The sequence below is a fragment of the Nycticebus coucang genome, chromosome 16, assembly GCF_027406575.1.
Source record: "Nycticebus coucang isolate mNycCou1 chromosome 16, mNycCou1.pri, whole genome shotgun sequence".
Classification (NCBI taxonomy): Eukaryota; Metazoa; Chordata; class Mammalia; order Primates; family Lorisidae; genus Nycticebus; species Nycticebus coucang.
The window spans coordinates 62,391,900-62,418,756 of NC_069795.1; the positions used below are offsets into that span (position 1 = coordinate 62,391,900).

A 26,857-nucleotide genomic window follows, 5' to 3' on the forward strand; every position below is an offset into this window, starting at 1 on the left:
CTACCCCTTACCTCTGTGGGTGTTGCACCTGAAGCATTCTGGACCCAAACTCATCCCATATTCTCCTGGCCCTGCCCTTTCCACAGGTAACTACCTGATCATGCCGTCGGGGAACCTACAGATCGTCAACGCCAGTCAAGAGGACGAGGGCATGTACAAGTGTGCGGCCTACAACCCAGTGACCCAGGAAGTGAAAACCTCTGGCTCTAGCGACAGGCTGCGTGTGCGCCGTAAGGGCTGGGTCCACTTGTAGCAGAGAAGGGAGGTAGACTCCTGGGGGTGGGTAGAGGGAAGCATGGTCCATGCTCCAATTCTGTGTTCTTGGGCTGTATGGCCTGGGACATGTATGCTGGGACACCTTGGACTCTGCAGAGGGAAACAGTTTGCTTGGTGCAGGTGATCTTTTTGTTTGCACATAGTAGATGCTCTTCAAGGCTGGGGTAAGAGGGTTTCTCTCCCTTTTGGCCAGCCCCAGGGCCAGCCTCTCACAGGACATAGCCTGGGTGTGGCTCAGGGATAGCTTTGCCCACTGTCACATCAGAGCACTTCAGGGACATTCCCTTCCTCCTCCTGTGGAGAGGTTTCCTTTCCCATGTTACTTTGTGATGTGGATCAGTCCAGACATGTCTTGGGCAGGACCATGGCCCTCAGTCTTGAGTTCAGCACTGGACACAGCATATACTTAGATCAGATGTCCACATCGGAGGCCTCTTGGTCTACCTTTCTGCTCTGTGAGAGGCCACGGGCCTACATTGTCTGCCTAACATCTCCCTCTGGTGAGCATCCACAGAGGCCACACCTCCCCCCCCACCCACCCCAATGTGAAAGCAACAGCTACCTCTCTGAGCACTTGTTAGGGTCCCTGCCTGTTTGGTGGAAGGACATCTTACATGGGATTTGGTCCTAGAGTTGGCACCTGAGGTGGATTGACCGTGAAGCTTAACTTCAGTGGTCTCTCACACTAACAAAGACTTCACAAGGGCCTAATTTTGTATCTGTCATTTTGTATTATTTTTTTGGCCTCTCAAACAGTATAAGTTTCATGTTTTATTTATTTTTATTTTTATCATTTTATTTTTTTGAGGCAGAATCTCACCCTGTCACCCTGGGTAGAGTGCCATGGCGTCATAGCTCATAACAACCTCAAACTCTTGGGCTCAAGTGATCCTATTGGCTTATCCTCCCAAGTAGTTGTGACTACAGGAACTTCTCACAATGCCTGGCTAGTTTTTCTATTTTTGGTAGAGACAGGGTCTCGCTCTTGCTCAGGCTGGTCTCAAACTCCTGAGTTCAGGTGATCCACTCACCTCAGCCTCCCAGAGTACTAGGACTATAGGTGTAAGCCACTGCACCTAGCCAAGTTTCATGTTTTTGAAAACCTGGATATACCCCTGGTTGGCACATAAAGCAGAAATTTCACACATCTACATGCTTCTTGAAGGGTGCTAAGGAAGGCAGCACATTGGAGAGTAATATGCCTTTTAATAAGTTCTGTGTAGTTTGTCCACCAGAAAAAAGATCATGGCTTCCACAGACAAACAATCAATGGAGAATGTAGTCTATTTGCATTTGGGAACCTCACAATATGGGAAACACGGATCTTTAAACAGTGAGTCCTGTTCAGCTCGGTTGCTCTCCATGAGAGAGGCTTAGTCCTGAGACTCATGGAGTGGTGGGGGCACTGCAGGTCCTTGTCTCCGGTCTCATCATCGGCCCCACAGGACACTTAGGCAGTTCAAGCAGGAAAGATCACCTGCACTGTGTAAATTGTTTGTTTCCCTCTGCATGCCCTCATCTTTCTCTTTTTGCTAACCACACAGTTAACTTTAAGAACAGGTGTTGCTACTGCTGCTTCTCTCTCATTTTACTTCTTACTCATAACAGCTTCTGCAAGGGAAACCCTTGTTTCCAGTAAGGAAGCCAGGGCCCAGGGGGAATAAAGGAACTTGCCTTACTTTACATAGTCCTATATAAACCCCTGAAGGGCGATTTGATCCCAGATCATGCTTCCTGGGACTAACTCCTGGCAGGATGTCCTGGTCATATGCTATCTGCCTCTCTTCCCTGCCCTTCCAGGCTCCACTGCTGAGGCTGCCCGCATCATCTACCCACCAGAAGCCCAAACCATCATTGTCACCAAAGGCCAGAGTCTCATCCTGGAGTGTGTGGCCAGTGGGATCCCGCCCCCACGGGTGACATGGGCCAAGGATGGGTCCAGTGTTGCCGGCTACAACAAGATGCGCTTCCTGCTTAGCAACCTCCTTATTGACACCACCAGTGAGGAGGACTCGGGGACCTACCGCTGCACGGCTGACAACGGGGTTGGGGAGCCTGGGACAGCCGCCATCCTCTATGATGTCCAGGTGTTTGGTGAGTCTGCTGTGAGCCTTCACCTTGGCCTTCTCTCTGGTCTACATAGCCCTTCCAGAAGCATGAAACCCAGGCTCTGAGAGAGTTAGTGTCCCGTGACAGGCCCCATGCCAGGTGAATGACAGAGGGGCCCTGAAGAGGCAGAGCCCCTCAGATCCCTGGGGCGAGGCCAAGTGGTGCTGGAGTCCTCTGTAGTCCCTTTCCCGTCATGATTCTGGTGGTGGAGACATGCCCTTTAGGAAAAAGCAACAGCCAAGGGGCAGGAGTGAGCCACTCCTAACTGTGACCCTGGCCACCTGTCTGGGCTGGGATGAAAGACACAGCCCTCTCGCCCTGCTCTGGTTTCCCCACAGAACCTCCTGAGGTCACCATGGAGCTGTCCCCGCTGGTCATCCCCTGGGGCCAGAGTGCCAAGCTGACCTGTGAGGTGCGTGGAAACCCCCCGCCCTCTGTGCTGTGGCTGAGGAACGCTGTACCTCTCACCTCTAGCCAACGTCTCCGGCTGTCCCGCAGGGCCCTGCGCGTGGTCAGCGTGGGGCCTGAGGATGAAGGCGTCTACCAGTGCATGGCTGAGAACGAAGTTGGGAGCGCTCATGCTGTGGTCCAGCTGAGGACCGCCAGGCCAGGTGAGCGCAGCCCAAGGGTCTTGAGATACTGGCTGAACATTTACAGAATTCTTTCCTCAAAAGAAATCCAAGTTAGAACCCCAGCATGTGATAGATAAAGTAGCTTTTTGGTGCAAATTTGAATTTACATTAAGTTACTAATAAATCAGAAGTATAAATTTTCACTGATGAAAATGACTCATTTAATTGTTGTATTAAAAGAAAGTTTTTATTAGTTTGCAGAGTCTGTTGGTTGCTGGGGTTCCACAGAACCCAGTTTGGCAAACACTGCCCTCGAGCACTGGCAAGTGTCCTGCTCAGCTTGCTCCATCCTAATGCACGTGCTGACTGAGCAGTCACTGCCTGCTCAGCACTGGGCTAGGTGATGTGGGGGATACACAGGAAATGAAAAAGATCCTCAAGGATTTTCCTAGGGAAGGGTTGAAACTGGCCAAGGAAGCAAGTTAAGAAAATGCAACTGTGGGTAACCCAGTGCTGAGCCACCATCATCAGGCTGTATTGGGAGGTCAGGGAGGGGAGACTCATGCTGGTGGAGTCTGTGAAAGCTTCCTGAAGGAAGCATCGCCCCCACTGGCCTCTCACATTCTCGGAGGGCATTCCCAGTTGGCCTCATGTTTCAAGCTTTAGGTCACCTCAGCAGAGCAGGGAAAGGCCCCGTGCTGTGGTATTAAGATCCCACGTGAAGGGGCAAGCCCTGTCCTAAGTCTAGACCAGTGTTTTTCAACCTTTTTTATCTCACGGCACACTTGAACCTATAGTTAAACTTCTGTGGCACACTTAAATTATGTTGATCAAGAAAAAAATATATGCTTACTGTGCTTTGAACTTCTTTTAAGAATAATTTAATTAGTAATCTTTAAACATTTTTCTCTGCATACTGGTTGAAAATGACTGGCTAGACTGGGAAGGCAGGTACAGTGTGCCTCAGGAGCAAGTTGGGATAGTTCGCTGAAGACGCACCTCATGTGAACTCAGGAAAATAGCAAAGTGCAAAGATGCCACCAGCCACAGCAAGAGGCTGGGCACAGGCTTGGCTGCCTGTTCCTCCGTCAGGGCGGGGCTCCTGGCCATCTTCCCACAGAGCCTGGCTGTGGGTACAGAACTGCCCAGATGTCAGGTGGTGGTCGGCTCACGTCTTTCTCTGACTTCTTGCTGTTGCTTCCTTGGGGGAAGCAGCTCTGCAGGAGACTGCTTTCCAAGAGACTAACAGCCCTCCTGTCCCTTCTCTTTCCTGCTGGTCTTCCAGGTACAACCCTGAGGCCCTGGCAGGATGCCAAGCTGGCCACTGCCACACCTCCCACGCCAGGCTCCAGACCTGGGCACTCTGACCAGATGCTGAGGAATGGACCGGGCCTCCCTAGGCCACCAACATCACGGCAGCCTGCCTCCCTGCAGTGCCCAGGAGAGAAGGGGCAGGTGGTGCCTGCCGAGGCTCCCGTCATCCTCAGTTCACCCCGGACCTCTAAGACAGACTTGTATGAGCTGGTGTGGCGGCCCCGGCACGAGGGCAGTGGCCGAGCACCGATCCTCTACTACGTGGTGAAACATCGTAAGGTACGGCTTGGCCCTGGGGTTGTGCCGCCCTCTCCCCTCACGGTGTGTGTTGTGCTTACTGGCCATAAAGTCTGCACAGTAACTCCTCGTGGCTGAGCTGCCTTCTGTCTCCTCCAGGGCACATCCCCACCTCCTCCCAAGAGGCCAGGGTGACGTGGGCATGTGAGGGAGGGCCTGTGTGTGGGCTTCCAGAGCCCAGCTCTGAGGGCTCCTTCCCAGACACTCACATCAACTTCAGTCCCAGAGGAGATGTGAATGTCCCTCTGTCAACCACCACCTTCCTCCCCTTTCCTCTGTCGTTACTTGATGTCGTTTCTTTCTGTTTTTTAACTGAAGAAAGCTCTGCCAGGTACATACCTGCAGGAACTTTGGCACAGTAAGCTAGCTCTAAAGCCAGGGAAACAAATATTTGTGAACAAGTGTTTTCTCTGTGGGCTGCAAAATACTCCCTCAGTTCTCAGAATTCATCAGGGCCCAGTTTGAAAAACAGGTATTTGAGCTCAAAGCACATCATGTTGTTCAGACCTCAGCTATTTCTCCTTGACAGAAGAAAGTCTGTCGCAGTGAATGCATTCGGAGCTGTCAGGGAGGGAGTCCCAGGCTCTGACAGGATGCAGAGCCTGGGCTAAGTTAGGTCCTGCGGTCCTGACACTGCCCTGTGAGGCAGGACAGGGCCTCCAGCTGCTTCTCCCCCAGGGCCATGCTCTTGTTTGCAGTGAGGGAGCAGAGCATAAAATCCCTATAGGAAAGTGTCCTTGAGAGCATTTCCGTTTACCCTGAGTGTATGCTGTTTTTTTCTCTAAGGAGATTAGACTGTAGAAAATTATGGTTCTTAAATGGAATTTTTAAAATTTTATTGGATACTAGCATATTATAAATGCTAAGTTTTATTATGCATTTATATTATTTTGCTTATAAAAGTATTATATGTCCTTGGTAGAAAATATATGGATGTGGATCTACAAGTATTTATTCACTTTTTCCCCCTCCCTAAACAAACAAAAAAAAAAGCAGAGCCAACCCTGACTAGCTACGCAGAAGCCATTTCCCTGCCTTGGGCCCTCTCATCCCTAAGTTGTTCTGTTCTGTTCTTGTCCCTTACTTCCTCTCCTGAAAGATCTTGGGTCAGAGCAAGTCCACAGAGACCCTAAGGTCACCAGAAAGACACCTGAGGCAGAGCAGTCCCATGCTGCCCCCTCTGCAGCCCCCAGATTGGGGGTAGCAGGTCCTCATTAACTCTCCGCCTGCTGGCCTCTTCAAAGGCAGCCCGAAAAGGAGGTGAATGAGTTTGTAACAAAAAGCTGCATTGTTCAGCACATGTTATAGGGCATGATCTTTGATCCTTATTTCCCCATGTAACTGGACACCTCCACCTCAGAGTTGTAGACAAAGATCAGGGCAAGCCAAATGCCTGGGTTTCCCAGGAGACAAAAACCAGCATGAGAGTAAGAATAATATTTTTCAGGCCGATCGATGGCACACAAGAGGCAGGCTGGCAGAGGCTGTGCAGTAGTGATCGGAAAGGCCAGGCCAAGGCAGCATTCACCTTCTCAGTGTGTGTGACAGTGACTAATTACTCTTCTATTTCTTATTGTCATTTCTGGGCCCAGGAGAAGAGTGAGGCCAGCACTGTGGGGCAGGGGTGCAGGGGCACGCGGGAACCTGCTGGCTCTGACTTCCATTAGGCTCCAGCCTGTGGGGCTCTTGGAGCTGCCATGCAGGCGTTGCCAAGGCAGAAGTTCTGGCTTGAAAGCAGTTCCTTTCTTGTGGAACTAACATGTCTTAAAGATCATCACCCAAGAAAGAAATTTGAAATCAAAAGTCAGCATCTGGGTTGTGTTTTTCCATCCCCCTTCTCTTGTTGGGGATTGGGAATCATTCAGCTGATTTTCACTTTTTCACATGGGCGAAGCAAGTTTCATTTCCTGGTGCATCTGCAGACCCTGAGCTACTGTGTTTGGGTTTCCAGCACCACCGGGGATTCTCAGTTTGTAAAAATTTCTCCCCTTGGAACAAGTCCTGGAAGCCTGACACTAATGAGCCCAGACGATCCCTGTGCCTTGAATGGTAGTTTTTGTTCTACTTTAGAATATCCTGCTTGGGATAAGAGCTTTTCCTACCAGCTGTTCTCTTCCTTCATCAAACCACAGCTTCAGGTCCCAGCAGGCTCTCTGAGATGTGTGGAGCTGGCAGCTGACTCTCTTGTCCAGAGAAATGGGGTGGATAGGAAGAAGCAGCCTCTCAGCATCACCTGTTGGAAAGCCTGGAGCTCTTTCATTTTCTTCTTTAGATTTAAATAGCTAGGAATTGGAAGCCATGAAATCCATAATAGTTACAATTCACCCACAGCTTTCAAGTTCTAAGCAAGGGCAGGAGCAAACAAAAAGATTTAAATGATGGAAACCTTACTGTGGGAAGCATGTGGAGAGGGTCCGAGGAAGGGAACCTACCATGTGCCAGGCTCAGGGTGAAGCACTTTATATAAGCATCTCTCCAATCTTCAGAATGACCGGAGAGATTTTGCTTGACTCACTTTAGACGTGCAAAGGGAGTTGCTCAGAGTTACACAGCTGGGATTGGAGCCTGGGCCCTTGGCTCCCTGTCTCATCTTCCTAGGAGAGGTTCTGATTACAAGCATGCTCTTTGGAGGCAAGTTTCAGTTTTCTGTGTGGCCTTGAGCAGATGCATGTTTCTCTAAGACCTGGTTTCCTAATTTGTGATGTGGAAACATTAACCCAGGTTCTTGGGCCGTGGTGAGGAAAAATGAGGTAGTGCACATAAAGTGCTTAGTTCCATGCCTGGCGAGTGGTCAGCTCTCGGCAAGTGTTGCAATTTCTACTGGTACCACTGCTTTTATTACCTTTCTCATCATCAGTTTGCATTAGAATATAAACCAGAGGAACTGGGTTTGATTTAAATACAGCAAAGAGGAAGGAAGGAAAAGAGGGAGGTTTCTGGCAATACAAGGGGGTCCTGTAATGTCTTTGGAGAAGCTCTCAGCCATATCAGTCTGGCCTCCTGACCTTCCCCACCAAGGTCTCTTGGATGGCATCATTAGCTGAGGCATCCGGGACCCTGACCTGACTGTCCCAATGAGGGGGTGTCCCACAGCCAGCAGGGCCAGTCTAGATTCTTCAGCTCCACCTTCTCCCACCCAGCCCATTGTCCTTGCCTTCCTCTTGACTCAATTCTGCTTTCCTTGCAGAACACACACCACCTGCAGCTCTAGGCAGAGATGCTTTTCCTTATACCAGCTACCTTCTCCAGCAGGTCACAAACTCCTCTGATGATTGGACTATCTCTGGCATTCCGGCCAACCAACACCGCCTGACTCTCACCAGACTTGACCCTGGGAGCTTGTACGAAGTGGAGATGGCAGCGTACAACTGTGCGGGCGAGGGTCAGACGGCCATGGTCACCTTCCGAACTGGTGAGAGTCAAACTTTGGTCCTAGCCTGGGGTTCCCGTGGGCCTAAATCAGTCCCACGAAATCCCACGGGAACCCCAGCTCTCCTTGCCCCAGCTACTCTGAGGTCTACTTTTCCTTCTTATTGCCTCCCTGTGATTTGTGTGCCAGGCTGAGGTCCTACCCCTCACCTGGAGAGTTACCACCCTGTTGCTCAGGCATCCTTTTGTTCCTCTCTCACAGGGCCTGGTAGCAGTATTACGACAATCAGGCAGAGCTGGGAATCAGACTGTGTTTTCAGTGCCCAGGGTTCTTATTTGTCTCATATTGTCACACCCCTCAGCAGAGTCTCACTCGGGGGAGGAAGACCTAATGTATACTCCCACCCTTGCTCATCTCAACCCATTTCCACTCAGGACGGCGGCCCAAACCCGAGATCATGGCCAGCAAGGAGCAGCAGATCCAGAAAGATGACCCTGGGGCCAGTCCCCAGACCAGCAGCCAGCCCGACCATGGCCGCCTGTCCCGTAAGCCCCAGCAGCAGCAGGTTGGGGGCATGTGCATGGGGCTGAGCTGCCCCCGGGGGGCCCACTGCTGCAGTTGACTCATGGTTCAGAAGGTCCAAGAGTCCGTACAGCATTCTCTTGACATCCCACTAGTTAACCACATAAGGAAATATGGGTTGGAGCTTTTCTAATAAAAGCCTGGAGTGTAATGCTGGGTTTGCTGACCCAGTGGAGCTAGGGAGCAGTGGGCAGGTGTGACGCAAATACCTGTGGGAGCTGGGGAAGACCTGGTGGCGGAGGGGCAGCCTTGGCCAGTCACAATACAGTGTCATGCCGTCGTCCCTCCTACTTCCCTCTTCACTGTGTATGGTCTTCCCCAGCCCCAGAAGCTCCAGACAGGCCCACCATCTCCATGGCCTCTGAGACGTCAGTCTACGTGACCTGGATTCCCCGAGGGAATGGTGGGTTCCCAATCCAGTCCTTTCGGGTGGAGTACAAGAAGCTCAAGAAAGTAGGAGACTGGATTCTGGCCACCAGCGCCATCCCTCCCTCACTGCTCTCCGTGGAGATTACAGGGCTAGAGAAAGGTAGGGACCAGGCCACCCTCCCGCACCTGATACCCCGACCACCTGCAGAGGCCCTGCTCTGGCCCCACCTCCATGCACACATTGGGTGCCCTTGTGGTGCTTACCTCAGTCACACAGTCCTTCCTGCCTCTTCCCATGGTAGGCACACAGTCATTTCCCATGGGCCACTCCCTGATAAGCTTGGAGTTCTTCTGAATCCTTGAGGACTTGTTTTGGGGAAGGGTTGCCCAGAAGGTCCCCCAGGTCCTGGGCCTTGATGGGCTGGGGGCAATCTGAAGGTGTGTCTCAGCTGGGGATTCAAAGCATGTCTCTCTCACCAGGCACCTCTTACAAGTTCCGAGTCCGGGCTCTGAACATGCTGGGGGAGAGCGAGCCCAGCGCTCCCTCCCGGCCCTACGTGGTGTCAGGCTATGGCGGCCGTGTGTACGAGAGGCCCGTGACAGGCCCTTACATCACCTTCACCGACGCAGTCAATGAGACTACCATCATGCTCAAATGGATGGTGAGTGGGTCTCTCCTCAGACTGCCCTGGGAATACAGGAGAGAGGGAATCCCCTCCACATCAGTGCTTCTCCTGAGATGCCCCCCTACCCGTCCCTCACCTGCGTGACTGGGCTTCCCTGCCCAGGATCCCTGAAAGCCTGTTAGGTGGAACTTGAGAGGCTCTGAGTACTGGAGGTCCTAGTTTGGGGACCTTTCCCTGGTAGACCTCCAAGATGGTTGTTTGTTTGTTTGTTTGTTTGTTTTGAGACAGAGTCTCACTATGTCACCCTTGGTAGAGTGCCATGGCATCATAGCTCACAGCAACCTCAAACACTTGAGCTCAAGAGATTCACTTGCCTCAGCCTTCCGAGCAGCTGGGACTGACTATAGGTGCCCACCACAATGCCCAGCTATTTTTTGGTTGCAGTTGTCATAGTTGTTTAGCAGGCCCCACCCGGGCTCCAATCCACCAGCTTCCTTGTATGTGGGCAGCACCTTACTCACTGATCTACACCACCTGCCCTTCCCACACCACCACAAGGGATCCCAGCACAGTTGTTCAGGTTCCTCTTTAGCCAAAGATAACTAACCCTCATATGCCCAGGAGGGTTCAGAGGGGATTCAAGTCATCGGAGGAATGGCAGTTTGTTTCTTCTCTCCAAAAGCCTGGGGACCTCCAGGCCAAGGAAAATAATAAGTAATCTTGACAGCATTCTTCAGAGCGCCCTGGGGTAACATCAGAAGTATTTGTCATGGGCCCCAGTGAAGGGGGATCCCTAGATGGGGCTGTTCTCCACACGTCATTGGTTCTGCTCATGATGACTGCTCTGCTCCATTGTCAACTTGTCTCTTCTCCGCCCCTGTAGTACATCCCAGCAAGTAACAACAACACCCCAATCCATGGCTTTTATATCTATTACCGACCCACAGACAGTGACAATGATAGTGACTACAAGAAGGATATGGTGGAAGGTGAGAAACGCTTCTGTGTGATATGGTTTCCTCCACCAGCACGGGGGTCTGGGTGTTGACGAAATCTGGTGCAGCATGAAACTCGGGCCTGGTGTAACGCAGAGCATCCATGCTCTGTATCATTGATGTGTCTGTGATACCCTGGGGACTGCCACTTCACCAATCAAGCCTTTCCTTCCCATGGTGATGGGACACAAGGAACACCTCCTCTGGGGCTCCTCCACAGATCACCCCTGTTTCAGTCAGTGGCACCGTCCCACACAGCCACAGCCCTGTCAGTCTGACTGTGAGATCCTGTCCAAGCAGATGACATACAGGTCACGACACATGACTCACTCTCTCTCACTCTCTTTCCCAGGAGATAGGTACTGGCACTCCATCAGCCACCTGCAGCCAGAGACCTCCTACGACATTAAGATGCAGTGCTTCAATGAAGGTGGAGAGAGCGAGTTCAGCAACGTGATGATCTGTGAGACCAAAGGTGATTCTCTTCGGCTCTCCTCTCCTTCTTGCTGTTTCCACTGGTTGGTTTAACTGCAGCTCCTTGAGATGGCAAGGGGATTGAGCATCAGGAAACTATATTCCTGGGCCAAGACCATGCAGCCAGTTAGGGGAGGGTCACACTTTGGACCAGGTTTGTCTCCCCATAGGGCCCCTTTCTCTACATGAAAACAAGTTAAATTGTTAAACAAGTTAAATTCACATAATTTGTTAATATTTGCTCACTGGTCAAGTGGGCAGATATCATTATCTCCATTTTGCACTTACTGAAAGTGACAAATATTTCTTATATTGCAAAGAACACAATCAGAAGATCACAAGTAGCGGAATGGAGACAAACATGTTCTGTCATTGAGGCAGCAGCCTTCCTCCTGTCTCCTGCCTCACATTGCTTACAGTCACTCAGCAGAGACTGACTGTGCTCCTCCTGTGCGCATGTGCTGTCCTCTGCTGCCACCTACAACTAAGCACAGACAGGTGTCCCACCAGCACCCTGTATTGGCCTGTACAGAGCTGCTCCAGAGGAAAGGATGGAGGCCTCAGAAAGCCTTTGCACTGGGGAATGAGGGAATGAGGAGGGAGTGGGCTGGAGGACAGGCCCAGCCTGGACACAGCCCCAGATGGTTGGTATGTCTGGCACCAGGAAGGAGAAGGAGGGGAGAGAGTATCAGGGAAGAGGCCGGACACAGTGGTGAGCACTGAGCACGCCAGGTTGTGAGGTGCAGGAGGGTCCTTGTTAGATTTGCGTGTGATGGTCCCTGGCTGCTGTGAGAGGGACATGCTGAGAGGAGAGAGCTGGGCCCTGAAGTTACAGGAAAGAGAAGGGGTGGGCTTGGGTCTCTGTTCTGAGGAGTGGGCAGGACTGGGCCTGCTTGAGGCTGGGGCTGGGGAGAGTGGAAGGAGTTGAGGGAGACTGTGGTCTCTGGCTTGAAGTATCACACAGGTGATGGTGCCATTCACTAAAATGGAGCAGTCAGGCAGAGAAGCAGGTTTCCTAAGGAAGGAACAAGGGCAAAGCACCTGGGGACTTAGTGACTTACTGAGACATTGAGACAAAGTGTCTGAGAAGCAGCAGGTCTCCTGCAGCCAGGGAGGGTCCCCATGGGACACCTACTGGGGAGCATTCAGGATATAGGTGGAAGCTGTGGACAAGGCAAGGTCACACAGGGTACAGAGCAAAGGCGCCAGGAAGGTCTCCCAGCGTCCAGAGAGGTAGAGAGCAGGGAAGGAGACATGTGAAAAGCAGCAGCAGAGAGGCAGCGGGGAGACCAGAAAGTCAGGGAGAAGCGGGCGATAGAGTCAGCAGTGTTAGCCACACCCCACAACAGCAAAGCCTGGACAAGGACCCGACAGTCCTCTTTACCTTTGAATTGGTGTCTCATGGATACTGTTAGTCCTAGGCAGTCCCAGAACACCCATCTCCTTGCTCTGTGACTCAAGCTAATACCTCGGACTTCGCCTCTCTCAACCTTTCCAGGAGTAGCAAATTTGGGGGGTCAGTTCCTCCATACATGGTCTTTTGCTGGTTTCATGCATTTCAAATATTTCCTTCCCAAAGTTTGCCAGTTATTCTTTCAGAAAACACTACACCAATTCTGCCCAAAGGACGCAGTTCAGCTCTCGTGCTTGTCTTACAAACATCTCAGGTCATATTGTGAAATATAAGGTCAGGTCTCCTCAGTGTAACCAAGTTTCGCATTAGATGCCGACATTGTGCTGAGGGTGGCAACTGTTCAGATAAGATGTTTGGCCGTCCTATCTCAGGAGTTTGACCTTGTTTCCTACACCCAAGAAATGAGGGTGTTTTCGCCTCTATTTGTTGTGAAGGAAATGTCAAAGAAATAGATGCTGAAATGAGTTTTGTCCACAATTACAGCTCGTAAGTCTTCTGGTCAGCCTGGTCGCCTCCCACCCCCAACTCTGGCACCCCCACAGCCGCCAGCTCCTGAAACCATAGAGCGGCCCGTCGGTGCTGGCGCCATGGTGGCACGCTCTAGCGACCTGCCCTACCTGATTGTCGGTGTTGTCCTGGGCTCGATCGTCCTCATCATCGTCACCTTCATCCCTTTCTGCTTGTGGAGGGCCTGGGCTAAGCAAAGTGAGTTAATGAACCTTCTCCACACCAAGGGGCAGGAGGCCAGGAGGGAGAGAAGTGCCTCCAGCCCACCCCGGGAGGCCTTGGCCTAGGGCAGCGTCCATAGGAACTCAAGCTCCAAGGTGCCCCAAAGCATACCCAGGGGCTGCCCCCATCCCGCCCAGCTCAACCACCTTGGCTGAGGGGAGCAGGAAGAAGTGGGGATTAACCGCCCTCTCTGCTTCTCTGGAGTTGGGTACTTAATTCAGCTCCATCTTCCTCCATTGTCAGGAACTGCTTCTCTGACCTCATGTTCATACTTAAAATTGGCTGCCCTTGGCTTTCCCCCATATTCTGGGCTAATTGGAGTTTTAGTCACAAATTTGTGCATCAAATGGCAGCACATGTAGCCAACTGGCCTCATCCAAATATTGCTCCTTCTTTTCTTCACTCACTACCTCCTTCCTCCTAGTCCTTGCCCCTGTCTCTCCACTCCTCTCCTCCCTGCAGAAAAGGAGTCCAGATGGACGGGATATTAGAAGTGGGTGACAGGAAGGAGATTCTCAGAGAAAATGTTCTCCTTCCCTTGGGCAATGTCAGCTCTCTGTGTCCTTTAACCTGTGTGGTCAGGTGTTTCCTGAGGTCCTTGTGGGGCTTTTCCGAGCTGCCCCAGGCTGCCTTGGCCTAGGCATGCCTCTGTCCTCTGTCTTCCAGAACATACAACAGACCTGAGTTTTCCTCGAAGTGTCCTCCCACCCTCCTCCTGCCAATACACTATGGTGCCATTGGGAGGACTCCCAGGCCACCGGGTCAGCAGACAGCCCTACCTCAGCAGCGTCAGCGGACGGGCCTGCACCAGTGGGGTACCCGTCAATAGGGGCTGCCCTGTGATGGCGGCTATGGGACCCCAGCAGCACTGCCCCGGGGAGCTTCAGCAGGTAGTGTGCTCCTGGGTGTGCGGGCAGCAAGTGTGGGACACCGAGGAGGGCCTTGCTAGTGGCCTCTTGGGGCATCCTCTACTTGCCTCTTGCCCTGGGCTTTGGGGCCAGGCTTTCTTGGGGCAAGAAGAGATCAGCCTGGTGATGAACAAACACTAGAAGTTACCTGGACTCCCTGACATGACCTTTTTGTTACTCTTCCTTTTGAGCAGCAGAGTGACACCAGAAGCTTGCTGAGGCAGACCATTCTTGGCAATGGATATGACCCCCCAAGTCACCAGATCACCAGGTGAAGCGGCCCCTCCCCACCCTGCCTTTCACTCCCAAGACTGACTTTCCCTCAGCTCCTCAAATCCAAGGCAGTCCCTAAGAGCCGAGGAGCTGTGCTTCAGTGGGAAGCCCCAAATCTGATGACCCTGCTGCCCCTGTGCCATTACCCTAATGCAGAGCTGTTTTATTTGCAATTCTGATGACCTTTCTGTTTGAGGGCAGGGGTCAGCTTCTCAGAATCCTTCCCTTCTTAGGCAGGGCAGAAACACTTACATACAACTGACTTTGCTCACATCCTTCCATGTTGAGTAAGAGAAATGGACAAGAATTATCAGGGGGAATGATGGTGTGGCACCCTTTGTGCTCAAAGGCCCCTCTAAGCCCTGCTACCCTCAAATAGGGAAGCCACCAGCAGAGGTGTCCGGGGATAGGCCCCTTCTGCCCTACCTCACCCCCCATCTGGTCTTGTGCAATGCAGGGGTCCTGAGTCTAGCCCAGACAAGGGCTCTTTCCTGTATACACTGCCTGATGACTCAACTCACCAGCTGCTCCAGCCGCACCAAGACTGCTGCCATGTCCAGGAGCTGCCTGCTGCAGTGGACCAGTCAGGCATGAGGAGTGCCTCTGAGTGTCCAGGACTGGAAGCAACATGGGGACCCTCTTTTCACCCAGGTTGGTGCCGTGGTGGGGCAGAGAAATTGAACAGGCTGAGGATGACATGAGGTGGGCATTCACTGCCCAGGATTGACTTGGAGGAGAGGGAGATATCAGTTTTCAAGGGCTTTATATGGGAGGGATGGGCATGGAAGGTAGCTTGCCACTGTGGTCCTCAGGGACTGAGAATAGACATGTCTCCATTCCAGAGAAAGAAGCCGTCTTGTCTCTGCATTACAGGGCCATTCACAAATTCCTTTTGCATCTCATAGCACAAAGAGGCATTCTCTAATCACTCCAAAATACCTTGCTCTGTTGAGGCTTGTCTCTTAATTAAGGAATACGTTTGTGTCAATCATTTTAAGAAGCCAAGTTCTTACAGATACCACCATCCAAACTCTGTGCTTCCGCAGAACTTTTTCTCCATGGGGCTAAGGGCCATTCATGCCACCTTCATCCCACTATCTGCTTCTGTGGGTTGGAAAGCGGTGGATGCTTGGTGAGGGCACAGGCTGGTTCAGAGGATTGGTTAATATTTATTAGCCTCTCTGGTGTGCACGTCCATTCACATGCAGATCCTGAACCCGTCTCTGGGAGATCAAACTCTAAAGGATCTAGAGCTGGACTCAGCATCATTAAAATTGGACACTGTCAATCTGGGGTGAATGAATTGTGAATAGTTAGAAGCCATACCAAAGAGGGGACCAGCAGTTGGAGTCCAGAAAAAGCAACCTTTCCTTCTGCATTCCATGGGCTCCCATGACTTCATGTGCAGCTGGGGTGTGGGCTGAGAGTTTGTGTCTCCCATGTCAGGGAGAGACCTTGGAGGGAGCATAAACACCCTTCTTGTAGTTATAGGTTTAGGGACAGCATAACCAGTTCCCATCACAAATGGGGACTGACCCAGTACCACTCAGTGTTGTTCCCTTGGTCAGTCTAGATTTCAATGCTTCCCCTTCTTTCTTTCCCTCAGGGCCCCCCTGCTGCTTGAGCCTTGTACCAGTTGAAGAGGTGGACAGTCCTGACTCCTGCCAAGTGGGTAGAGGAGACTGGTGTTCCCAGCACCCCACAGGGGCCTATGTAAGACAGGAACCTGGGACACGGCTGTCTCCAAGCCCACTGATACATGTGTCCTTTGAAACACCACCTCCCATAGTTTAGGCAGAAGCCAGTATCCCAGAAAGGCTATATATTGTTTGTTTGTTTTTTTAAGAGACAGAGAAAATTGGTATTTATTTTTCTATTATAGCCATATTTATATATTTATGCACTTGTAAATAAATGTATATGTTTTTATAATTCTGGAGAGACATAAGGAATCCTCCCTATTGAGGTACAAGAGGGAAAACAAAGAAGCCACATTAACAGGAGTCAAGCAGGAATGTGTAACACAGACTGTCCAGAACACAGACTCCTCACCGAGAACCTCTGCAACTGCTGGGGTGCTGCAGGAGGCCCGCAGAGAAGCTCATCGTGACCTCAAGGGAGAGGCAGGGTCATGGTATCACAGCCTGGAGAGCCCATGAAGATGGCTGGCACTGGGACCAGGGGAAGTGTTTTCTGAAGAGGCCCATGAGAACAGACTAAGATGTGTACAGCACTATAAGCATTAACAAACCTTCCAGAATCAATAATCTGTGGCAGCATATCTCTGTAAAAACAAACACCATAACTTCTAAATAAATGTTTAGTCTTCCATGTAACCTTCACCTTAGTCATATATGAGTCAGCATTTTCTTTGGATGTGAGAATTCAGCCTTTGAGTATTTGAAGAAAATGCTTAGCTGCTTATAATATTTTTAGATTCTTCACGAGATGAGATCTGGAAAAGGTAGCAGATTTATTTATTTATTTATTTTTTGCCTTTTTAAACATTGAATATCAATTGTGTTTTGATTCATGCAGAATGCACTGTAACTGTTTAGTCCAAGGGGGAGATGTTATACAACAGACGAGGAGAGGCAGATTCAATAGGTCTCTTACCAACTGGACTTGAGGTAAAGCCTTGGTCATTTTGAAGGAATGAAACTAAGCTTTTCGTAGGGGTGTGTGTGTTGAAGATCAGCATTGTCTCTAAAATACCTTTTAGTTGAGTGCCGTGCTACACACTAACATCGTGCGTGGTAAGTTCACTTTCCATCTTTCCAAAGATGCATCAACATTGCCAGAGTAGTTGACTCACCACTTTAAAACCAACATTTACTTACTGTTGTCCAATCAAAGGATCAACCACAGATTGTTTTAAAAATTGAACTTCTAGAATTTATATATGCAGAATTAGAACTAGATGGAGACTAAAGCTTGCAATGAGAGACTTAAAACACTTTGATAAGGGAGTAGGGGTGGGGGTCCAAGGTGGGCTGTATTTTCTAGATTTCAGTAATGTTGGGATACAGATGAAATGCCACTGAGATGCTTGATGTCTTAAGTCATGCCAGATCCTGGCTTCTAATCACAAAGATTTTTGTAACGATCCTGGAGAAGGCAAAGTCCTCGAGTCAGAGTCAGACTAGCTTTTTAGGACAAGTGCGCCCTCTGCTGGTAGATGAATATAGCACCGGCTTTTCCCTGACTTCTGCGTCCATTTCCCATCAAACCATTAAATAGAAACACTCATGGAAATGTAACATGATTTTCCAAAATGGAAAGCAGAATTTTAAAAATATGTTCTAAAATTAGAGTAAGGAAGAGAATAAGATATTGTGATTTCAGACACAACCTGGCCTTGAGGGCACAGAGGTCATCTGTTGGAGCAGACACAGCCCATGATGTTCTCAGTCTTTGCTCTGTTAATCCAGGAGCTCCCAACTCTCTAATTTGCCTTCTAGCCCACTGGCTTTTAAAAAAATCTCACTTTTTTGGTCTCCTTGATGACTGAAGGTAGTTGTCAAAGTGAATTTTGGTAACTGTTCTATTGAAATGATAGGCAAAACATCTGCTTTACAGCATGGGAATCCTAACAACACCGAAAGGCTTTAGCTCCCCCCACCCTCTGAAGTCAGTTGCGGGGGGGGGGGGGGGGCAGAAAAAGCACTTCAGAGACATGTTAAATTAGATAAATGTGTGTATTTACCTTAGCCAATTGTAGGAACGAGGGAGGGGGGCAGGGCAGGGCAGGTCAGGAAGTCTCAGCATTGCTGAGTTGCTGTTTACAGTTACACAGTGCTGCCTTCTTCACCTTCCCTTCTCTGTGACGGACCTACCCTGGGACCTCTCTGTGGAGTTACTCATAAACACAGACCCAAAGAGCTCTTTATCTAACGCACTATGCTGTATTACTAACAGGACAAGTGTCAGTGAGATCCTTCTTCAGGGGTTACAGTCATGAATTTCAATAAGCACTTACCCCCAAACTAAAAGGGTACTCTTAAATTAGTTAAAAATGTTATGCAGAATCAAAAGGGGTTGTTAGAGATGATCTCTCAGAGAGAGGTAAATCTATTTCATTGCTTCCTGATCTGTATCAAAACCAGCAAATGACCCAAGTAAAACCTGGGGAAAAAATGGCAAAGGACATGAGAAACTATGGGGGATCATAATTCTGATGGAGTTGCAAGAAAAGCCTCCTCACTGACTGTTTTGCAAATCACATTCCTCTGCTCCACTCAGAACTGAAGAGTCTGCAAAAGCCATGGGCAATTCAGGAAGCTGGTTACCCTCTTTTCTGCCACCCCAGAGCCAACTATAGCAAGCTGCCCTGCCATGTTTGCCTACGTTTTCTGAATCCTGAGCCCTTCAAGTAACTGCTTTATGAAGTCAACTATGCCAAAACTTGAATTTGCATTTCTAGGACACTGTTGGCAAAATAATTTGTCTTTTTTTCTTGCATTCTCTTAGGGAATACTTAATAACATCAATGTTTATTTTCTAAATATTCAAGAATCAAGAAAAGGATTGTTGAATGATAGTTTTTCTTGCCAATGACTAAAACTTCTAAATACCTGAAAGTCAAATCTTCCTAAAACACAATATATTACAGATACTTTCTTACAGTTATGAGACACGGTCTTCTAAGACTTTACATTGAATCTAGGAGGTCTCAAACATCTAAAATGGTTCAGTTCAATAATAATTAGATATTGGGTGTTTCATTTAGTTCTAAGATAAACTTGAGAGAAATTATTAAAACTCCATGGCTCAATCTGTTTTTAGACTTTTGGATAAGTTCACCTTAAAATAATAGGATTGTTGTAGGAGACAAGGAAACAGAACTTCCAGTGCATTATATAGGAAATCTTGGACAGGTTTAAGAAAACAGCAAACTCAAAGGTTGGTGGGCTTTATCTCATTCACTTGTGAGGATTGAATGGGTGGGAGGATAAGGCCACCTTTCTTACGTAAAACTGTAATCTCCTCCTTTAAGGCTGAAATCCTTTGTGCCTGGGCTTGGATCAATTCAGTGACTTTCTCCATTGCCACAATATCTGCTTTCCGAGGCCCCTGGAAGGCATTGCCCTGTTGAAAGAGAATGTTTAGGCATCCTTTGGGATGTGAAAAATTCCCTCTTCTTTTACTGTTTATCTGTTAGGAGTGCCAGCCTAATAATCAATTTAAATTGATTATTTAAATCACGCCTTAGTCTAATCAATTTAAATTGATCATTTCAATCACGCCTTAGTCTAATCTCACTGTGAAAATGTGTGTTCATTGGAACAACTCTTCAACTGCAGCTCCCCTTTGGAAAAACAGCACTTTAAGTTAGCTCTCAGTCTTTCCTTACCTAGGGGGCTCATCACTGGAATTGGAAAAGAGAAGGTATGTCTTCCTTTTTCTATGCAGCCCATATTTTGATTCCTAGAAAGAAATCTGTGTTTCCCCATCTGGTTTCTTTACCTCTCCAGCCAACTCATGCTGACACGTAAGAAATCACTTTTAGGAAGTCATGCATTAGGTTGACTGTGGACTAGCTTAGAATTTCCTCTTCTCTGTTCTATCAGAACATCTATCCTAAGTCTGCATTATTGATTATAAAATTGAACCATATGAAAGTTAAAGTTAGTTGCCTTAAAAAATGGTAATTTCATATGGTTTGGCGTAGGTGTTTGTGCTTAGCTGTCATTCCTACTAGATGCTGTGCCTTTTCAAGATAGGCCTCCATGCAACTGTCAGCAGTGCACCCAGTACAGCCCTAGGGCTTCTTACACAGGAGATACTCAATGAGGTGTGAGTGCAGGAACACATCTCTACAGGCAGGACATGACACTTACCCAGTGCCCCCTCAGCAAGGTGCTCTATACTGCTCTCTCATCTGGTCCTTACAGCTCCAGCAAGGTGTCACTCCATTTGTACAAATGGGGATGCCAGACTCAGGTCTATGAACTGGCCCTTGGGGTAACCTCAGGGTTACTCAATACCCTTCTGTCTCTTCCTTGCTCACCTTTATTTTAGAGGCTGTGAATTTTAAACACTAATCCTACCCATTTTCTCTTTTGCCTAGGGGTAGCCAAGTAGGCATAATAGAAAATTTTTGCACTCTTAATAAAAGGGGCAGAAGAGGTTAGCACATGGTGTGAAACAAAGAGCTGAAGTGGCCGTCTTGAGACACTGAAGTATCCAATGAGAGAAGCAGAGATACTGGCCCTGACCTCAGGGACCCACTGCACCTAAACCTGCAGTCATCTCCCTCCAGATTCCTTGTCAAGTGAGAAAAAGGACTCCTATTTGTTTGAGCTACTCTAGCAGGGCTTTTGGTTCCTTGTAGCTATAAAAGCATGCCCAATACACGCGCTCATGCCACCTCATTGTAGTTGGTCAGTTTGAAGTCACCGTAAGTTTCTCCTCATTATCCTTGCCATATTCAATCAGATTTTGGCTATTCTTACTTTAAAACATTTTTTGACACTAAATTTTTTGTTTTTACCAGCTATTTCTCAGTTCACACCTTGATCATTATAAAAAGCAAGGGAGTCAGCTTTGGAGGCAGACAGACCTGGGTTTAAAAACTTTCTCTGTGCATTTGCTCTGAGAACTTGAGCAAGTTACTTAACTTTTCTCATCTTTTGAAAGTGGTGTTTTGGGGATTAAATGAGATATCCTATGTAAAGAGACGATATATGTAAGGATTACCATGTAAAGATACACTATATAAAGAAACACATACTAGTAATTGCCTTTCCCATTCAGCTAATCTTCCGCCTCCAAGCTCTTTCCTCTCTAATTAGTGCATCTGGACTGATGAAAACACATCAAGTCAACAGATGTTTGCTGGCTGCTTAGTCTGTGAAGATTTTGTTTAGGGATTAACCTTACTGCTTCTATTCTCCACTCCAGTGAATAAGAGGCCCTTGATATTCAAATTTTTGCCTTCCCTTTATAGCTAATTTCCAATTATAAACCTCCCAAATTCTCTTACTCACTCTACACAGAATAAATAATATTCTTTCTTACTTTGGGACTTTTGCTTAGGCCAAGGATTTTTAAAGTCTAACATTCATCAAAATCACCTGGGAGAGGGCCAGGTGTGGTGGCTCATGCCTGGCACTTGGGGAGGCTGAGGCAGGTGGACTGCCTGAGCTCATGGGTTCGAGACCAGCCTGAGCAAGAGTGAGACCCTGTCTCTATAAATAGCCAGGTGCTGTGGCAGGCGCCTTTATTCCCAGCTACTTGGGAGGCTGAGGCAAGAGGATAGGTTGAGCCCAAGAGTTTGAGGTTGCTGTAAGTTATGACATCATGGCACTCTACCAAGAGTGACAAAGTGAGACCGTCTCAAAATAATAATCACTTAGAAGGTTTGTTAATGTAGATCACCGGGACCCTCCCCCAGAGCATCTGATACTGTAGATCTGGGGTGGGGTCCAAAAATTTTCATTTCAAACAAGTTCTCAGGTGATGTTGAAGCTGTTCTTCAGAGAACCATACTCTGAGAATACATGACTTAGAATTTCCAGGGTGCTTAAAAAATATATAAAGCAGGGCAGTGCCTGTAGCTCAAAGGAGTAGGGTGCCGGCCCCATATGCCGGAGGTGGCGGGTTCAAACCCAGCCCCAGCCAAAAACTGCAAAAAAAAAAAAAAAAATATATATATATATATATATATATATATCTATCAAAGAAGGCCGGGTGGCGCCTGTGGCTCAGTGGGTAGGGCGCCTGCCCCATATGCCGAGGGTGGCGGGTTCAGGCCCAGCCCCGGTCAAACTGCAACAAAAAAATGGCCGGGCGTTGTGGCGGGCGCCTGTGGTCCCAGCTACTTGGGAGGCTGAGGCAGGAGAATCGCCTAAGCCCAAGGATTTGGAGGTTGCTGTGAGCTGTGTGATGCTACGGCACTCTACCCAGGGTGATAAGGTGAGACTCTGTCTCTACAAAAAAAAAAAAGAAGGCCAAGAGAAACTACTAGCATTTTTGCAAATAATATTGTAAGTATTGTAAGTATAGCATATAGTTTATGCCATATAGGTGTTAGGTTCCTAGAAGACAAGGCTTGAACCAGGCGAACACTTATTAAATAAGTATTATTCATCACAACTATGTATCACGTGCTATGTTAGGCTAACTAAATACTATATTACAGCAAGTTGGAACTCACATAAACTAATAAACATTTAAATAAGGTAGCATGTAAGATCCCACAATTCGAGATGCCCACTTTAGGCCAAATGAAATAAACAGATGTTGGAAATGGATGTTTAACACCAAACTCAGGGAATATACTGGTATTATTATTTATAATAAAATAATGCCACTCTCCAGAACCAAGGCAAACTCTATAGAGTGTACTTACATAAGTTCATGGTACCCAAAGGTGCTCAATAAAGCTAGTGCCTCCAGCCCATTGTAATGTGGCTGACACTAACTCCATGTCCTCAGGGACCCAGGTGGCCTAGAAGTTGTCCAAGGTCAAGGTTTGTTTAAATGTCAGCATTTGACATTCTTGTAAAAAGATATCTCTATAGAACTTCCTCAATTCTGAAAAAGGTTGTGAAGAAAAGGAACACACCTGTTGGTTTTGTAGTGTATTCAATCGAGAATCAAGTTTCTTCTTTTCAATACATAAATCATTCATCTGATGCAGCTTTTTTGTGTGTTCTTTTGTCTTCCTCATCAGTTCCCATCGCACATGAGCAATCTTTTCCTACCAGGAAGTTATAAAATAGATTAAATGAGTAAGTGAGGAGACAGAAAACACTGAGTGTCCAGATTGGGTCAAAATCATCAGGCAGGGGAGTGGAGCAAGATGGCGGCCGAGTAACAGCATCCCTGCAACTGGGCATGGTGAGTCTGGGGAGATAAGACTGTAGGCATCTCCAGCTAGTGGGATCTGCCTATAATCATCCCTTTGAGGATACAGGGAGTCAGTAAGGGATTTCTGGACCCCAAGAGGAGGACAAAAACAGTGGAAAACTGACAACTGATTGCATGTGTTCTATCAACCTAATCCCGCAGGCAGCCGTAAATACAAGCAGCAGTGAGACTGCAAACCGGAAAGGCCTTACCTGTGAACTTTTTCGGTGTTTTTGGACTTGGCACTCAGTTGAACTGCCTTGGAAGAACTTGAGCAGGACTGCAGAGAACTTTGGGCGTTGTCTAGGGCCCCAGACTGAGCTGCTGAGCTGGACGAAGCTAACAGTGTTCGACTGTGGGCCGCAGGGAGCCATTGTGAGAGAACTGCCCCAGCAAGCTCCACCCTCAGGGTTGCAGAGCAAGGATGGGGCGGGAGCTAGTAACCTAGTGACTGAGCAGCCTAAAGTGGGGACTGAGCTGCCTTACAGCCTTAACCCTCAGGGGCAGAGTGAGACCAGTTTTGGCACACTGGAGCTTTGGGCTATTGCCCTGGGTAGAGTGCCATGGTGTCACAACTAATAGCAACCTCAAACTCCTGGGCTTGGTGCTGCCCGGACCTCCATAAGAGCTGCGCCGTGACCCCCGACCCGTGACCCGCGTCTGCCGGGCCTCCACATGCCCTGACCAGGAACTGCGGGAGAAGCGCAATCCTGCGTCCTCCCTCCTATACCCTCCCTGCCTCCACACCAGCTCGCTCATCTAGCCAGGGATTCTGGTAGCCACGTGCCCTCTGGAGCCCTCCCTGCCTCTGCGCAGAGACCTTCTCCTGGCCAGAGACTGCTGGAGCCTTGGGCTCTCTGTGCCAAAGTAACTGGGCACCAGGCACTCCCAGAACTGTGTGCACCACCTCCTGCCCTGTTGCTGGGTGTGTCACACTCCAGAGCTGCTTCCACAACCAGAACTCCCTTGGGCTGGGGCAGCCCCAGAGGAACTACACAGGGTCACTCCTACAAAGATCCAGCAACAATAGAGTGATCCCACTGGGGTCTAATCTTGGAGAGACACCTCCCCAACTCTGAGGATGGCCAGAGGCAATGGTGAAAAACAATCATGAGGCAAAATCAACAGAAAAACTCTGGCAATATGAATAATCAGGGTAGATCAACTCCCCCAAGGATCAATGGGGCAGACACAGCACAAGATCCCATGCACAAACAAATAGCTGAGATGTCAGAAATCGAATTCAGAATCTGGATAGCAAATAAGATTGAATTAGAATTCCAAGCAGTAACCCAAAAGATATCTCAAGAATTCAACGAATTTAAAGACCAAATGACCAAAGATTTTGACACATTGAGACAAGAAGTTGCAGCCCTCAAAGATCTGAGAAACACAGTAGAATCCCTTAGTAATAGAATGTAGCAAGCAGAAGAAAGGATTTCTGACAATGAAGACAAAGCTTTCGAACACTCCAAACTCTCAAAGAGGAAGAGAAATGGAGGGCAAAAACAGATAACTCTCTCAGAGAGCTCTGGGATAATTTGAAGAAGACGAATATTCGTCTTATAGGGATCCCCGAAAGCGACAAAGTGGCTTCACAAGGCACAGACTCTGTTCTCCATGAGATTATGAAGGAGAACTTGCCAGACATGCCAAGAGATTCTGAAATTCAGATAGCAGACAATTTCAGAACTCCAGCACGACTCAACCCAAAAAGACATCCCCCAGACACATCATAATCAATTTCACTAAAGTTAATATGAAGGAGAAAATTCTGAAAGCAGCCAGACGAAAGAAAACCATCACCTACAAGGGCAAAAATATTAGAATAACTGTAGATCTCTCTGCTGAAACCTTTCAAGCTAGAAGAGCATGCTCATCGACTTTTAATCTCCTAAAACAAAATAACTTTCAACCCAGGATCCTGTACCCAGCTAAACTGAGCTTCATTTACGATGGAGAAATTAAATACTTCAATGACACTCACATGTTGAAGAAATTTGCCATAACTAAACCAGCTCTCCAGGATATTCTCAGACCTATCCTCCATAAAGACCAGTGTAATCCTCCACCACACAAGTAAACCCACCCAGAAAATTTTGATAACATTCCAACTTCCACAGTCACAAAAGGATTAAAAACGTCCACCGGACTCTTGAAAGGCTTATCAATATTCTCAATTAATGTGAATGGTTTAAATTGTCCTCTAAAGAGGCACAGGTTGGCTGACTGGATACAAAAACTCAAGCCAGATATCTGCTGCATACATGAATCGCATCTTACATTAAAAGACAAATATAGACTCAGGTGAAGGGATGGTCATCTATACTCCAGGCAAATGGAAAGCAGAAAAAAGCAGGCATTGCAATCCTATTCACAGATGCAATAGGCTTTAAACCAACCAAAATAAGGAAGGATTAGGATGGACACTTCATATTTGTTAAAGGTAATACTCAATATGATGAGATTTCAATTATTAATATTTATGCACCCAACCACAACGCACCTCAATTTATAAGAGAAACTCTGACAGACATGAGCGACTTGATTTCCTCCAGTTCCATAGTAGTTGGAGATTTTAACACCCCTTTAGCAGTGCTGGATAGGTCCTCCAGAAAGAAGCTAAGCAAAGAAATTTTAGATTTAAACATAACCATTCAACACTTGGACTTAAAGGACAGCTACAGAACATTTCATCCCAACAAAACTGAATACAAATTCCTCTCATCAGCCCACAGATATACTCCAAAATCGACCACATCCTAGGCCACAAATCTAACGTCAGCAAATTAAAAAAAATAGAAATTATTCCTTGCATCTTCTCAGACCATCATGGAATAAAAGTTGAACTCAATAACAACAGGAACCTGCGTACCCATACAAAAACATGGAAGCTAAACAACCTTATGCTGAAGGATAGATGGGTTATAGACTAAGCCATCTTAAGATTGGAGGAAATCACCAAATTTTGGGAACAAAACAACAATGAAGACATGAATTACCAGAACCTCTGGGATAATGCAAAGGCCGTCCTAAGAGGGAAATTTATAGCACTGCAAGCCTTCCTCAAGAAAACGGAAAGCGAGGAAGTTAATAACTTAATGGGACATCTTAAGCAACTGGAAAAGGAAGAACATTCCAACGCCAAACCCAGCAGAAGAAAAGAAATAACCAAAATCAGAGCAGAATTAAATGAAATTGAAAACTAAAGAATTATACAATAGATCAATAAATCTAAAAGTTGGTTTTTTGAAAAGATCAATAAAATAGATAAACCTTTGGCCAACCTAACCAGGAAAAAAAGAGTAAAATCTCTAATTTCATCAATCAGAAATGGTAATGATGAAATAACCACAGACCCCTCAGAAATCCGAAAAATCCTTAACAAATACTACAAGAAACTCTACTCCCAGAAATATGAAAATCTGAAAGAAATTGACCAATACCTGGAAGTACACCACCTACCAAGACTAAGCCAGAATGAAGAGGAAATGTTGAACAGGCCTATATTAAGTTCTGAAATACCGTCAACTATACAAAATCTCCCTAAAAAGAAAAGCCCAGGACAAGATGGCTTTACATCAGAATTCTACCAAACCTTTAAAGAAGAACTAGTACCTATATTACTAAACCTCTTCCAAAATATAGAAAAAGAAGGAATATTACCCAACACATTCTACAAAGCAAACATCACCT

At 47.8% G+C, this 26,857-nt stretch overlaps 2 protein-coding genes across 8 annotated transcripts in view; one reads left to right on the top strand and one right to left on the bottom strand.

Annotated features, from left to right (window-relative positions):
* Nucleotides 1-16,650, top strand: part of BOC (BOC cell adhesion associated, oncogene regulated) — a 96,857-nt gene extending 80,207 nt beyond the window's left edge. For 6 of the 7 annotated variants that reach the window (XM_053565432.1, XM_053565434.1, XM_053565433.1 and 3 more), the window contains 15 exons: nt 87-230; nt 2,077-2,370; nt 2,724-2,996; nt 4,243-4,550; nt 7,818-7,980; nt 8,373-8,483; nt 8,843-9,049; nt 9,370-9,551; nt 10,399-10,504; nt 10,863-10,985; nt 12,882-13,103; nt 13,794-14,017; nt 14,230-14,306; nt 14,766-14,959; nt 15,915-16,650. In XM_053565432.1, coding sequence (XP_053421407.1) covers nt 87-230; nt 2,077-2,370; nt 2,724-2,996; nt 4,243-4,550; nt 7,818-7,980; nt 8,373-8,483; nt 8,843-9,049; nt 9,370-9,551; nt 10,399-10,504; nt 10,863-10,985; nt 12,882-13,103; nt 13,794-14,017; nt 14,230-14,306; nt 14,766-14,959; nt 15,915-16,102 — 2,816 coding nt within the window. In that variant the 3' untranslated portion in view covers nt 16,103-16,650. The remainder of the gene's footprint in view (nt 1-86; nt 231-2,076; nt 2,371-2,723; nt 2,997-4,242; nt 4,551-7,817; nt 7,981-8,372; nt 8,484-8,842; nt 9,050-9,369; nt 9,552-10,398; nt 10,505-10,862; nt 10,986-12,881; nt 13,104-13,793; nt 14,018-14,229; nt 14,307-14,765; nt 14,960-15,914) is intronic. The other variant, XM_053565436.1, reaches the window with a different exon arrangement.
* A 1,862-nt stretch (nt 16,651-18,512) lies between these two features.
* The window catches only part of CFAP44 (cilia and flagella associated protein 44), a 139,594-nt gene continuing 131,249 nt past the window's right edge, over nt 18,513-26,857 (bottom strand). The window contains exons 34-35 of the mRNA XM_053565814.1: nt 22,878-23,012; nt 18,513-19,396 (exon numbers count right to left, since the gene is read on the bottom strand). Of these exons, the coding sequence (XP_053421789.1) occupies nt 19,205-19,396; nt 22,878-23,012 (327 nt within the window). The 3' untranslated portion in view covers nt 18,513-19,204. The remainder of the gene's footprint in view (nt 19,397-22,877; nt 23,013-26,857) is intronic.